Raw genomic sequence first — 13,908 nt, 5'->3', positions numbered from 1 at the left:
ATTCCCCCCCTAGGTTTTAGACTAGCACTGCTTATTTTTTAGTAAAAACTGTGAAGCTGCAGCAGAGCCCTGTTCTGCTCTTATCTAAACAACCAGGACCCTGTAACAAAAGCTGAACAACACATACTATAAACCATTTTAAAACGTGTTTTTTGAAGTAATGTCTAAAACCTCCTCTTTTTAACGTATTAAATACATGAAATAACAAACCTACCTGAAGGCACATTTCTTTATTTGTAGGGGTGTTTCAATTTAAAAAAAAGAGCATGCAGAAGCATCCCTGACCTAAGCCCACAAAACCCTTACTAAGAAATAGTCCCGCCCCCCCCCAAGGTTTTTAGTGTGAACCACTTGAAACAGCCTTTTGAAGGTAGTGGATTAGAAAAGAAGACCCCTTTGAAAAACAGGCTACCTGAAGACACTTTATTTTATTTTTTTTTTTTTTGGTATTTAGCCCCCTTGGTATAAGTGTTTCATTAAAATGTAAAAGAGCAGGCAGAAGCACCCCAGATTTTTAGTAACAGACGGTTTATATTACCCCTTATTTTGTTAACCATTGGATCAGAGAGAAGAAGATTGCTTCTTTACCTGCTTTATAACAAAGAGAGGTGAAAGGCTTGGAAAGGAATAAACAGCTGAAAAGACAAGCCTACCTGAAGACCCATCACCTTCATTTAGCCCCTTAGGCATAGGTGTTTCAATAACATGCAAGTCCGCAGAAACAACCCAGGCTTAAAAACACAGAAAGTTTTTCCCCTAGGTTTAGGCTAGCACTGGTCATTTTTTAGTAAAGACAGCAGGCTTTTGCAGCAGAGCAGCTGTCAGCAAAAACAGCCTCTGTAAATCAGTAGATCAGAGATAAGAAGGCTGCTTCTTTGCCTGTTTTTTAAACACATAGAAGTGGAAGTTATATTAAGTTTTGTAGAGGAATAAACACTTTAAAAGACAAGCCTATATAAAGACAGAGCCCTTTATTTAACATTTTTACATGCGTGTTTTAATTAAAAAGAGGGCTTGCAGAAAACACACCAGAGTGAAAACCACAGAACCTTAGTAACAGCTAGTTTATATCCTCCTTATTTTGTAATCCAGTGGATCAGAGAGAAGTTTATTTTCCTTCCCATATATTTGAAGCATTATGTTTTGTAAAGTTTATTATGAAAAAGCAGTATTGCCTGAGCTGTAACAAAACAAGGCCCCTCTTAGAGATATTTTGTAGAAGTTTAGTGAACTAAAAGGCTTAAGATACTAGCCTGTTCTTTTAAAAATAGTGTTTTTAAAGTACCAAAACAACGACTGGGTAAGAATATGAAAACTGGCAATTGAGGGGAGTTTACATATGTTTTAATTAGAAAAAAAAAACAACAGCCACCCAAGATTGCTTTTTAAAGGTTTACCAGAGATATGGAGCCTTCCTCATCCACACACACACACACACACACACACACACACACACACACACACTTTTCTCCTCCCCCCGCCACCCTTTCCCTTTTTTTTCTTCTCTTTTTTAACTGTTTTTTAAAATCTAAACCAAGGACAAACGTTTTTTTTTTTAAAAAGCCAGGGCCACAGAGATCAGGCTAATGCTGGTAAGAAAGCTGTCCTGAGTTTTAGGGGGCATGTTGATAACTCTTTTAGTGAAACAGTTTTGTAGGCAGCCTGTCTGTGTAAGTTGTTATGCTTTAGCATGGGCAAAGGTTTATTGTTTGAAAGCACTTTTTTACTTTATGAGGTATTATCTCCCCTCATCTTACAGCCTATCAGAAATATTAAAAACAACAAGCTAAAAGATACATTGCAGCAAGGACTGCAAAACAATAGTTACAATATTGTTGATTATTACCTTGTCTAAGGCCCTAGAGAATATATTTTGTTTTGTTTTTATAAAACGCTTTTATGCAAACTGTAACCCTAGGTGATGTACAGCATTAAATAATATGAAACAGTAGACGAGAGACCTGAGACATTGTTGAAATCAGAGGGGCTATGATTAAGTCCTAATGCAGAGGGCCTTGGGGTGGAAAATGAAAAGGTACAGGCGAAGCAGAAGATGGTATGATTTAAGAGGGGTTTGGGGGCTGCTTTGCAACGGTCCATAGGGAGCCTATAACCCTCACGCACAAACACCAGGGCTGGGTGAGGTGGTTGGGCCTTTGTTAGAGGAACAGGCCGTTCATGTACCGTTTGTTGTTGCTGCTTCTGACAAACCTCACATCCCTGAAACTCCTTAAAAACACGCTTTACACAGTTATTTTTAACTGACATTTTATTTTACAACTCGGCCTGTTTTGTTCCCAAACACGCTCTAACTGTTAGTGTTTTTTCTGAGCATGATTTTGTAATTTGCTGAACGAAGAAGATGTTCAACATTTTGCATTAAACATTTATCTGTCGGTATGATGATTTCATTTAAAACGCTATTGGGGTTTTCGGCCTCTGTCACTTTGTCCACCACTTCTGCCCCTAGAGCTAAATGTTCCTGGGTTAAACAGAGGCACTGCAGTGCGTATTCCAGCATGATGATGATATTTATCACACTCGCGGACGGGATCTCTTGATACATGGTGTAAAAGGTTTTAAAATCATGTTATGAAAAAGTACAAAGATGCCTTACACGCATTTCTTACTGTCAATTTTTCAGCAGCTGAGCAATGGTTCTTCAGAGGCCTTGGAGGTTTTGAACACCGACAGCTCCGAAGGACCGAGTGCTTTGGGCCCAATCTGTTTTTGCCCAGACACAAAAGCAGATGCTTCACAGAATGCTGAAACAGCAGGGGACGCTTACTCTATAGGCCTGTACTATCTAAAGTTGAGGGAGAAATTCGGTATTAAGCCGGTGCAAGTTCATAAACGTAAAACAGCGATGCGTGCAATTGTGCGAGCGGCTGTGCACGGAATCATCAAGCACTGCCTGAGAGAAAAACAAAATGAGAATTGTCCTCGGTACGCCATAGATGCCTCCGGTCAGAGGCATCATGCCTGCGTGTACTGGTCTTTAGATGATGTGAATTGTAAAATTAAAGAAATTAGCAGTGCTTTGTGTATGGAAAGTGTGTTAAATATCATCATCATGCTGGAATACGCACTGCAGTGCCTCTGTTTAACCCAGGAACATTTAGCTCTAGGGGCAGAAGTGGTGGACAAAGTGACAGAGGGCGAAAACCCCAATAGCGTTTTAAATGAAATCATCAAACCGACAGATAAATGTTTAATGCAAAATGTTGAACATCTTCTTCGTTCAGCAAATTACAAAATCATGCTCAGAAAAAACACTAACAGTTAGAGCGTGTTTGGGAACAAAACAGGCCGAGTTGTAAAATAAAATGTCAGTTAAAAATAACTGTGTAAAGCGTGTTTTTAAGGAGTTTCAGGGATGTGGGGTTTGTCAAAAGCAACAACAACAAAAGGTACATGAACGGCCTGTTCCTCTAACAAAGGCCCAACCACCTCACCCAGCCCTGGTGTTTGTGCGTGAGGGTTATAGGCTCCCTATGGACCGTTGCAAAGCAGCCCTCAAACCCCTCTTAAATCATACCATCTTCCGCTTCGCCTGTACCTTTTCATTTTCCACCCCAAGGCCCTCTGCATTAGGACTTAATCATAGCCCCTCTGATTTCAACAATGTCTCAGGTCTCTCGTCTACTGTTTCATATTCTTAATGCTGTACATCACCTAGTGTTACAGTTTGCATAAAAGCGTTTTATAAAAACAAAACAAAATATATTCTCTAGGGCTTTAGACAAGGTAATAATCAACAATATTGTAACTATTGTTTTGCAGTCTTTGCTGCAATGTATCTTTTAGCTTGTTGTTTTTAATATTTCTGATAGGCCGTAAGATGGGGGGAGATAATACCTCATAAAGTAAAAAAGTGCTTTCAAACAATAAACCTTTGCCCATGCTAAAGCATAACAACTTACACAGACAGGCTGCCTACAAAACTGTTTCACTAAAAGAGTTATCAACATGCCCCCTAAAACTCAGGACAGCTTTCTTACCAGCATTGGCCTGATCTCTGTGGCCCTGGCTTTTAAAAAAAAAAAAGTTTGTCCTTGGTTTAGATTTTAAAAAACAGTTAAAAAAGAGAAGAAAAAAAAGGGAAAGGCTGGCAGGGGGAGGAGAAAAGAGTGTGTGTGTGTGTGTGTGTGTGTGTGTGTGGAGCGGGGGTGAGGAAGGCTCCATATCTCTGGTAAACCTTTAAAAAGCAATCTTGGGTGGCTGTTGTTTTTTTTTCTAATTAAAACATATGTAAACTCCCCTCAATTGCCAGTTCTCATATTCTTACCCAGTTGTTGTTTTGGTACTTTAAAAACACTATTTTTAAAAGAACAGGCTAGTATCTTAAGCCTTTTAGTTCACTAAACTTCTACAAAATCTCTCTAAGAGGGGCCTTGTTTTGTATGTGTTGTTCAGCTTTTGTTACAGGGTCCTGGTTGTTTAGATAAGAGCAGAACAGGGCTCTGCTGCAGCTTCACAGTTTTTACTAAAAAATAAGCAGTGCTAGTCTAAAACCTAGGGGGGGAATTTTTTTTTGTCACTATACATTACTTTTATAACCCTAGACTGTTTGTGCATGATCTTTTTTTTTATTAAAACACCTATACCAAAGGACTGTGCCTTCATTTTGGCATGTCTTTTACCTCTCTTTGTTAAAAAGTGGGGAAAGAAGCAATCTTCTCTCTAATCCAGTGGTTTACAAAATAAGGGAAATATAAACCGTCTGTTACTAAAAACCTGGGGTTTTAAGCCTAGGGTGCTTCTGCATAATTTTTTATTACAACACATACAAAAGGGTTGTGTCTTAGGTTTGTCTTTTCGAGTCATTATCCCTTTGCAAAACTTAATGTAACTTTAACATATGTTTGTTAAAAAGTTTGGGTCAGAAGCAGCCTTCTTATCTCTGATCCACTAACTCACAGAGGCTGCTTTGCTAACAGGCGCTTTGCTTTGTCTTTCTAATCCACTGGTTTACAAAATAAGGGGTTTATAAACTGTCTGTTACTAAAAACCTGGGGTGCTTCTGCCTGCTCTTTTCTATGACAACACAAATGTAAAAGAAATGTGTTTTAGGTTTGTCATTTTAAGCCATTATCCCTTTGCAAAACTTAATGTAACTTTAACCTGTGTTTGTTAAAAAGCAGGTAAAAAAGCAAACTCCTCTGTGATCCACTGATTCACAGAAGCTGCTTTGCTAACAGGAGCTTTGCTACAGCTTCACATTGTTTTTACTAAAAAACAAACAAACCCTTGTTAGTTTAAAACCTAGGGGAAAAACTTTAAAAAATGGTGTTACTAAAAGCTTATGAATTTAACTTTTATTAAAAAAAACCCTGTAAAAGGGCTACATGGCAAAAAAATGCTGGGGGGTCTGTTTCTTTAGATAAGAATAAAACAGTTAAAAGGAAGGGGGGGGAGGAGGGAGTTGGCTCTTGTTTAAAATCTTGGGACACTAGGATTGGTTCAGGAAAATGAATTCTGTGACGCTGTTGTAAAACCACCTCTGATTGGTCCGATCCAAAGGCGGTGATAACAAGCCTGAGAGGGTTTGAACCAGGAAAGCTGCCTCATTTTACAGAAAAACTGCAAAGGTAAAAATTCTCTCTCTCTCTCTGACTCAACCATGTGCTCTTTGCAAAGGGGCTCTCTTTTCCCTTTTCTTGTCTTGTTCTTTCTTTTAACCCACCCTGATTCTGAATGCTTTTCTGTTCATTTTTTCACCCTGTGCTTACTAAACAGACTCTGCCTGCTTCTCTCTCTCTTTCTGATTCCACCATGTGCTCTCTATCTTTGCTCTTTTTTCTTATCTTGTTCTTTCTTTTAACCTCTTTTTTTCTTTATCTACACTGATATTGCATAGTTTCAATGCTTTTTTATTCACTTTTTTACCCTGTGCTTACCAAATAGGTTCTGCCTTTGTAAATTCTCTTTTTAATCATTTTAAATGCTTTTTTCTTAGTACCCCTTTATAGTTTTTGGCCATGTGCTTATTAAACAGGTTTTGCTTTAGTAAATTCCCCTTTTAAACCTAGTTTTTAATGTTTTTAATGCTTTTTTCTTAACCTATTTTGGTATTCAATAGTTTCAATGCCTTTTTATTCACCTTTTTTTACCCTGGGCCTCCCAAACAGGTTTTGCCTTTTCCTTTTTCAACCTAGTTGTCAATATTATTTAACTTGTTTCTTAAACTAGCCCTTCAAAAACAAATATTTCCTTTTTTTTAAGTTCTATCTTTGTGTTCTTTCATAACCAGCCTCTTTTCTTCACTAACTTACCTCTCTTCTTTCAAATTTCCTTTTTTTCCTCTAAAGCTTACTCAAACTCTTTTTTTCTCTTAACACTCTCTCACACTTTTTTCAACCTTTTTCTCTCCATCTACCCAAGCACAAACATACACAACACTTCCCCTAGTCAAACACATACACACACACACATTTTTTCAAAATGGCCGTCGGCGTCACGCTTTGGCGCCAATGTCATTTTTTCTCTCACTCTCTCTCTTTTTGATTCCACCATGTGCTGTCTATCTTTGCCCTTTGCAAAGGGGGCTCTTTTTTTTTTTTTTAAATTTACACTGGTATTGAATAGCTTCAACGCTTTTTTATCCTGCGCTTACGAAACAGGTTTTGCCTTAGTAAATTCCCTTTATAAACCTAGCTTTCAATATTATTTAACTTTTCTCTTAATTCACCCTGATATTTAATACACTTTTTACATTTATCTCAAAATTTTCTATTCTTTACCATCATCTCTCCTTACTCAAACTCACTAAAAATCTGTCTTCTTTCAAACTAACTAACCCTTTAAAAACAAAAATCTTTCTATTCTTTCATAACCTGCCTTTACCAGCCTCTTTTCTTCAATAACTTACCTCTCTTCTTTCAAATTTCTTTTTCCTCTAAACCTTACTCAAACTCTCTTTTTTTCTCTTCACACTCTTCTTTCAACCTTTTTCTCTTCATATCACCAAGCACAAACATACACAACACTTCCCCTAGTCAAACACATACACGCACACTTTTTTCAAAATGGCCGACGGCGCCACACTCTTGCGCCAACGGAAACGGGGGATGGGAAGGCGGGACATAAGCCCTAAAAGGGGCGTGGAAACCTGTCAAAATTTGTATGGTGATGAATACTATCGAGCGTATTACTACTGATGTCCACCAGTTCATTTTTGGCCCTCTGGGGAAGGTATATCCACCTCTTCACCGCCTGCCTTATGGTGGTATCCGCCTTGTTGAGAGGTACCTTCCCACGCTTACATGAATGCCTAAACAAACAATAATTTAGTCTTGCAACACCTGTGAGAAGTAGGTGTAAACTCTGCTTATTCATTGTGGCTAAACCAGAGAGGTTTAATGAGTCTGCAGCAGCCTTTGAGAGACCAGGATGATATTTTTTTCCTGAGGCAGTAGAGCAGCAGGTTCCCAAACTTTTTGCTAGCACAACCCCATCTTAATGAAGTATTTTCAGCTGGGACCACAGACAGCATGGAGAATGCCATTTTATAGAGCAAAATGGCATGCTCTACAGAGCGTGATCTTGCACGCTTCATATGTGTGAAGTCATGCTGCATGGAGAATGCCATTTTGCTCTGCAAAATGGCACTCGCTGCAAAGTGTGACCTTGCGTGTCTGGTGCGTGTGAGGTCACACTGCAGAGGATGCTATTTTGTAGAGTGAAATGCTGTCCTCCATGTATCGTGACCTTGCACTCACTGTACATGCAAGGTTATGCTGTGTGGCATGAAATGGCATTTTCCACACAGTAGGAGTTGCTGTCATCCTCTCTGCTGATGGTGTGACCCCATTTGGTGTTGCAACCCACAGTTTTGGAACCGCGACAGTGGAGGCTCATCATTTTAGATCCAGGGGTCTCAGGTGATTGTGTAACATAGGGAAGAAGAAAAATTATTATCCCCATTTTGCAGAGATACAGAATGTAAGTGAGCTGTCTTCAGTCACACAAAAGAGATATGGGAATCAAATCCAGATCTCCTGATTGGGTCCAGTGCAAATCTCAAAGGTGACCTTTCCTTGTCCATTGGATTAGACTCCTTGATTGGGCTCCCACATTACCAAATGTTGTTTCAGATTGGGAAAGTCTCTCCTGAGAGCTGGGTTATAGCAGCTCTCTTTTTGGTAAGAAAAGGGGAAAAAAGGAATGAGGATATTGTTCTTTAAAACATGTTTTTGTAATAGCTTTCACTGAAATTTTTTCTTTGTTTAATTTCAATCGACCTATTCAGCTCATTGACTCATTATCTTTTACTTAGGATATCAGCTGCAATGAGATTCAAGTCCTTCCCCAGCAAATAGGAAAACTCCAATCACTTAGAGAATTAAACATTAGAAGAAATAATCTCCATGTGTTGCCAGATGGTAAGCTGCTCATCATCCTCATGTTGAAATAGGTAAATTATACAAAACATTAGGGTGTCTGATTTTCTTTTCTTTCCCCCTTAACAGAATTGGGAGACCTTCCCTTGGTAAAGCTGGATTTTTCTTGTAATAAAATTACAGAGATCCCAATTTGTTACAGGAAATTACGTCATTTACAAGTAATAATTTTGGATAACAATCCAATGCAGATACCTCCGGCACAGGTTAGTATAAAAAACTTCCATTTTCTCAACTTTCCCAGGATTTTAAGAGAGGGTGAAATGTGTTACGTTAATTACCAACCAACTGGCAGCGGCACAAGGAAATATCATAAGGGCATTTCTTGACCCATAATCCTTTGCTCAAAAACTTTTTGTAGTTTAGTCATTCATCCCACCCTTTACATTAGTTAATCTGGAGGCCAGACTAGATAATTGTAATAGTCCATTCTGTCCTTAAAAAAACAAAACTATGAATAAACTCCTGAAAATCAGGCTAATGCTGATTATATTATAGGGTAGTCTGATAAATTGTCATGAACATCCAAAGACTTAACCCAGGAGAAAAATTGTAGGTGTGAATGTTAGGGTCAGTCTTCTTTCTCTGCATCCACGTTTCTGCTTGTTTTTTCCATCTGCTTTCTGTTGCTGATCTTTTCTTCAACCCAGCCCTATAGAGACATAATGAGCAAGGACCGCCCCCAAAAAGTCTTAAAAGTCAGTTTAATCTAATCTGAAACCACAAACCATATCATACACTAGTCATAATTGCATGGTAATTGTATTGAATAATGTCATTACAGGGTGGATTAAAGGCACCCAACAGCCATATCTTTCCATTTCCATACCTTAATATCTTTGGATTTCTTAAGTTTAATTTGAATATTCTTGGGTTTGTGGTGGTTGTTTTTGGAGATAATTACTACATCCCTGTAATTTTTTTTTTACCATTAAATTACTGATACGTACACAACTTTGACTCCCGGTCAGCATAGTTTTTATCTGGATATTTTATAGTACATCTCTACCCTAATATAACGTGGGTTCGCATACAACACGATAAAGCTCTGACTTACTGCTCTGAGCAGCATGTTGAGGGTGCCAGGCCAGGCTGGGGCTGAGGGGTTCGATAAGGGGCAGAAGGTCTCGGGGGCCGGTCAGGGGCTCCCCCCCTAGGATCTAGGAAGAGCTGTGGGAGGGCACTTTTGGGGGCCCCGCAGTCCCAGCGTTGGCCTGGGAGATTAGCAGGAGACCAGGAACAGCCCGCTCTGCTTCCCTTGCCCCAGCCCCAGCCATGTCACTCAGGGGATGTGGCTTGGGGGAAGGGATCCCCCCCCCCCCCCCGCAATCACCAGCTGTGGCAGAAGCGGAGGAGCCCGGCCTCAGCCCTCTCCACTCTGCCAGCTCCCAATCTCAGCGCTCCACTTCCCGTCGCAGGTGAGTACGTGGAGGTGTCCTTTCCCCAAGCTCCCCGCACTCACCAGCGGCAGGAAGTGGAACGCCACGGCTGGGAGCTGACGGAGTGGAGTGGACTGGGGCCGGGCTGCTCCGCTTCCTGCTGCTGCTGGTAAGTGCCTGTCGGGGTGGTGGATAGGGGTCGGAGCAGTCAGGGCAGGGGTTTTGGGTAGGGGGTGGGGTCCTGGGAGTGATTAGGGATAGGGGTCTCTGGAGGGGGTGGTCAGGGAACAGGGAACGGGGGAGGGGCAAAGCAAGTTTGCTATAACACCGTCTCACCTATAATGTGGTGAGTTTTTTGTCTCCTGAGGACCGCGTTGTATCGGGGTAGAGGTGTACTTGTTTTTTCCCTTATTGAAATTTGAAAGTAATCATAAAATCTACTTTAATACAGTTGTTTCTAATAAGTACAACTCATACATCTTTGACATAAGAAAATTAACATTGGAGTTTAATTTTGTTTGTTTATAACCAGTATACTAGCTTAGTTTGATAATATGTATTATGAGTTTCATACAGCATGTATCAGAAATGTCCAAACTCAGCTCCTTTCCTCCCTGATCCCTGAGATGTCTTAATTACCTTTGTTGCGGCTTCAGCCACCCTGATACCTTTCCCTGTGATTGGTATTCAGATACTTCTGTGTCTGATTTTATGCAGTGGTGTTGTAGCCATGTTGCTTCCAGAATATTAGAGTGACAAGTTGGTTGAGGTAATATGTTTTATTGGACCAGCTTCTGTTGGTGAGAGAGACAAGCTTTTGAGTTTACACAGCTCAAAAGTTTGTCTCTCACCAAGAGAAGTTGGTCCAATAAGACACACATCATGTCACCCACCTTGTCTCTGTGCCTGATGCCATTGAGACCACCGGCAGCCTTCTCTGCTGTCCTTACTCTGCAGGCAGGCCGGGCGCTTTTATGTACCCAAAGAGCAGGTCTGCTTGTCTTGGGCTTCTGGACAAATAGATTTTTTTCCAGCCCTGACTGCTAAACTACTAAAGCTCCATTTTTTTCATTTGAATAGTAGAAAGTAAATAAAAAAACTCTTAAATGTAGAAAGTGTCTGATGTATGATATTATAAATATACCGTACATCTAAATTAATTTTTTTCATGTTTCTTAACAGATATGTTTAAAGGGCAAAGTTCACATATTTAAATTCCTCAGTATTCAAGAATGCCTCAGAATAGATAAAAAACCAGATTCCTTAGATCTTCCATCACTGGGTAAAAGAATCCCATCCCAGCCACTCACAGACAGGTATTACCTTTCTTCTTTAGAACTATTTAATGTTTGCTATGAAATAAGCGTTTAGGATAATGGAGAACTACTCTCACAATAAGATCATGTAATTTTAATAGTCAGAGGGGTAGCCATGTTAGTCTGAGTCTGTAAAAGCAGCAAAGAGTTCTGTGGCACCTTATAGACTAACAAACGTATTGGAGCATGTGCTTTCATGGGTGAATACCCAGTTCGTCGGATGCATCTTATTCTGCACTGAGAGTGGCTTAAGCTAGGCTGCGAAAAGGAACTCTCGGTGCACAATGAGCATCCCTGTGCAGGGGTTAGTGCAGAATATTGCACTTGAAATTCACACAGCGATTGAATGGACTTTGGGAAACAATCCTGAATTTTTTGGGAAGTTGGATGAGATGACCTAATTGATCTTCTCAACCTTAAATTTCCATCCGATACCATTCTTTAAAATAACCTCTCAGCACACTAAACATTTCTATAGTGGGTCTTATGTCACAGATAGGTGTAAAAGAAAGCAATAAACTCTTTTTTTGTCCCAGCAACAATAGAGATATGGGGGGAAACATCTTGAAAATCGTGTCTTCCTTTCACTTATCATTTAAAAAATTGATATTTTTGTCTTACCTGCTATGTCTTTTCTCTTTGTTATAGTATGGAAGACTTTTATCCCAATAAAAATCATGGTCCTGACTCTGGCATTGGCAGTGATAATGGAGATAAAAGATTATCTACAACTGAAGTGAGTGGTTTTTTAGTATTCACTGTATATTTTTATTTTTCTGTTTATAGAAGAGGGCTGAAAGGACAGTACTTTTTCTTCATTTACAGAAGCAGTTTATCATTTAGCTTGTGCATAAGTTTGCTGCACTAAATTGCTTATTTCTTTGTCATTCAGATGTGCATTGTAGAACTTGAGAAAGCTTAAATGTAATGCATTAAATGAACTCAGTAAAATGTGTGACAAACTTACTGTAAACCATGTAATTGTTGCTGCATTTGTCCCAGAATATTAGAGACACAAGGGGGGTGAGGTAATATCTTTTATTGGACCGTCTTCTGTTGGTGAAACTTGCTGTAAAGCATAGAATGATACTAAATGTTAAAATTTATTTATATGTCCCTCTGAATATTTAGCCCTAATTAGTTGCATGGTGCTCTGTCACCCCACTCCAAGCTTTTTTAAAATTGAACTCTGAACCAAATCAGTGGTGGCTTTTTTGGCCATTTTCAGATATAAAATACAAGATACTTTTTTACAACAGGGAACAATTAATTTGAGAGTTGCTTTTGTTTTTCTAATAATTTCTGTTTTAATTAATATAAGTTGAGGTATAATGTATTTTTCTTTGCATTGGCTGTTTATTAATGGGGACTATTGATTGACAGACATATTATCAGCAACATTTAAAAGCTATAAGGGAATTGGGGTTTTTATCCTATTTTTCCAATAGCATGCTTATGTAGCTGTATGGATCTTTGTGTAATCGACTACAGTTTGATAACAGCAGTACTAAAACTGAATATGGTAAATCTTCCCTTAGTCACAGTTTTATAATTTTAAGTCTAGGCTAAAAACTGTACTTGCAAATTCATCTGAAGCATAATTAGATTGTCCGTAGGAAATCATAAAGTGGAGGAGTATTCCAGGATTATGTCAAGAAGGTCAAACTGATTAGAAGTAAAGTGGCCACACAAATTTAATGGAGAGAATCACAGCTCCTTTAATTAAGTGTGGTGGTGGTTGGTAATCGTTTGGGTAGAGAAATATCATCTGTGTGCTTCAGAAACTGTTGATTTTGTAGGTGGCACACTTTACTCAGCTAAGAGACCAGTTGCCCCAGAATTATGCTGCAGGGCTCTGTAAATAAAAAGTACTGTCTTTCAGATGAAACAAAACATGTTTTAACCGCAGTTTGCATTCATATAAGTGTTTCATCTAAATCTCCCCTCGTAGTAGGCACTCAGATTCTATGTTGTAATTTGTGGCTTATCAGTAAACTGAGTAATTAATATGCCAGTCATGTTTTTAATTCTGATTATTCTTTGCAGCCGTCTGATGATGATACAATCAGCCTTCACTCTCAGGTATCAGAATCGACAAGGGAACAGACGTTAAGGAATGACAATCATTTAATAGGAAGTAAATTTGACTCACATAAAGGTAATGCCTAATCTTTTTAGTACACAAACACTGTTGTTTCAGGTGCAGATAATTTCCGTTAAGCACTGCACAAGATTATATGATGGTGTATTAGATCTGTGCATTTACACTCAAACAACATTGTAATAAAATTCTAAATACAAGATCAACAAACATACAACAAAGAAAAAGCCATCCTTTCAAATCTTGTCTAGATATAGCAAGAGCTCACTGTATTAGTTATATTTGACTTTGTCACAAGTACCTCTTAGGAATAATGTTAGGTTCAGAGAACTGTTTAACATTTTTTTTTTCCAAACTTGATCAATCATCCCTAGACCAGGAGGTGTTTGATTACATTGACCCTAACACAGAAGATGCAGCTATTCCTGAGCAAGGAGATGTACAAATGGGACCATTTGTCTCTTATGTTAAGGTAAGGTAACTTAATAAGTGGAAAAAATTAGGTGACACATCTTGGTCATTAATGTCTAAACTCCTAATTTTTTTCCTTCTGTATAAGGAACGAGGAAAACACCCTGAGAAACTGCAGAAAATAGAAGGGAATGATGAATGGGAAGATGAAAAAAGGTAGGTCTTATAAACATCTCTTCAGAAGTCAATATTTCCAAAGCATAGTTCTGCGATAGTGAGTACAAGCGCCTGTGGTTGGG

The 13,908-nt window shown here is 39.0% G+C and overlaps 1 protein-coding gene across 3 annotated transcripts in view; it reads left to right on the top strand.

The window, feature by feature from the left end:
• The window catches only part of LRCH2 (leucine rich repeats and calponin homology domain containing 2), an 89,974-nt gene that overhangs the window by 40,808 nt on the left and 35,258 nt on the right, over positions 1-13,908 (top strand). For all 3 annotated transcript variants that reach the window (XM_050964912.1, XM_050964911.1, XM_050964913.1), the window contains 7 exons: positions 8,279-8,384; positions 8,472-8,608; positions 10,964-11,097; positions 11,746-11,833; positions 13,144-13,255; positions 13,573-13,670; positions 13,758-13,825. In XM_050964912.1, coding sequence (XP_050820869.1) covers positions 8,279-8,384; positions 8,472-8,608; positions 10,964-11,097; positions 11,746-11,833; positions 13,144-13,255; positions 13,573-13,670; positions 13,758-13,825 — 743 coding nt within the window. The remainder of the gene's footprint in view (positions 1-8,278; positions 8,385-8,471; positions 8,609-10,963; positions 11,098-11,745; positions 11,834-13,143; positions 13,256-13,572; positions 13,671-13,757; positions 13,826-13,908) is intronic.

The sequence above is a fragment of the Gopherus flavomarginatus genome, chromosome 8, assembly GCF_025201925.1.
Source record: "Gopherus flavomarginatus isolate rGopFla2 chromosome 8, rGopFla2.mat.asm, whole genome shotgun sequence".
NCBI classification, from domain to species: domain Eukaryota; kingdom Metazoa; phylum Chordata; order Testudines; family Testudinidae; genus Gopherus; species Gopherus flavomarginatus.
Note: the sequence above shows the minus strand (reverse complement) of the source record. Positions and strands in the feature narration are given on the sequence as shown.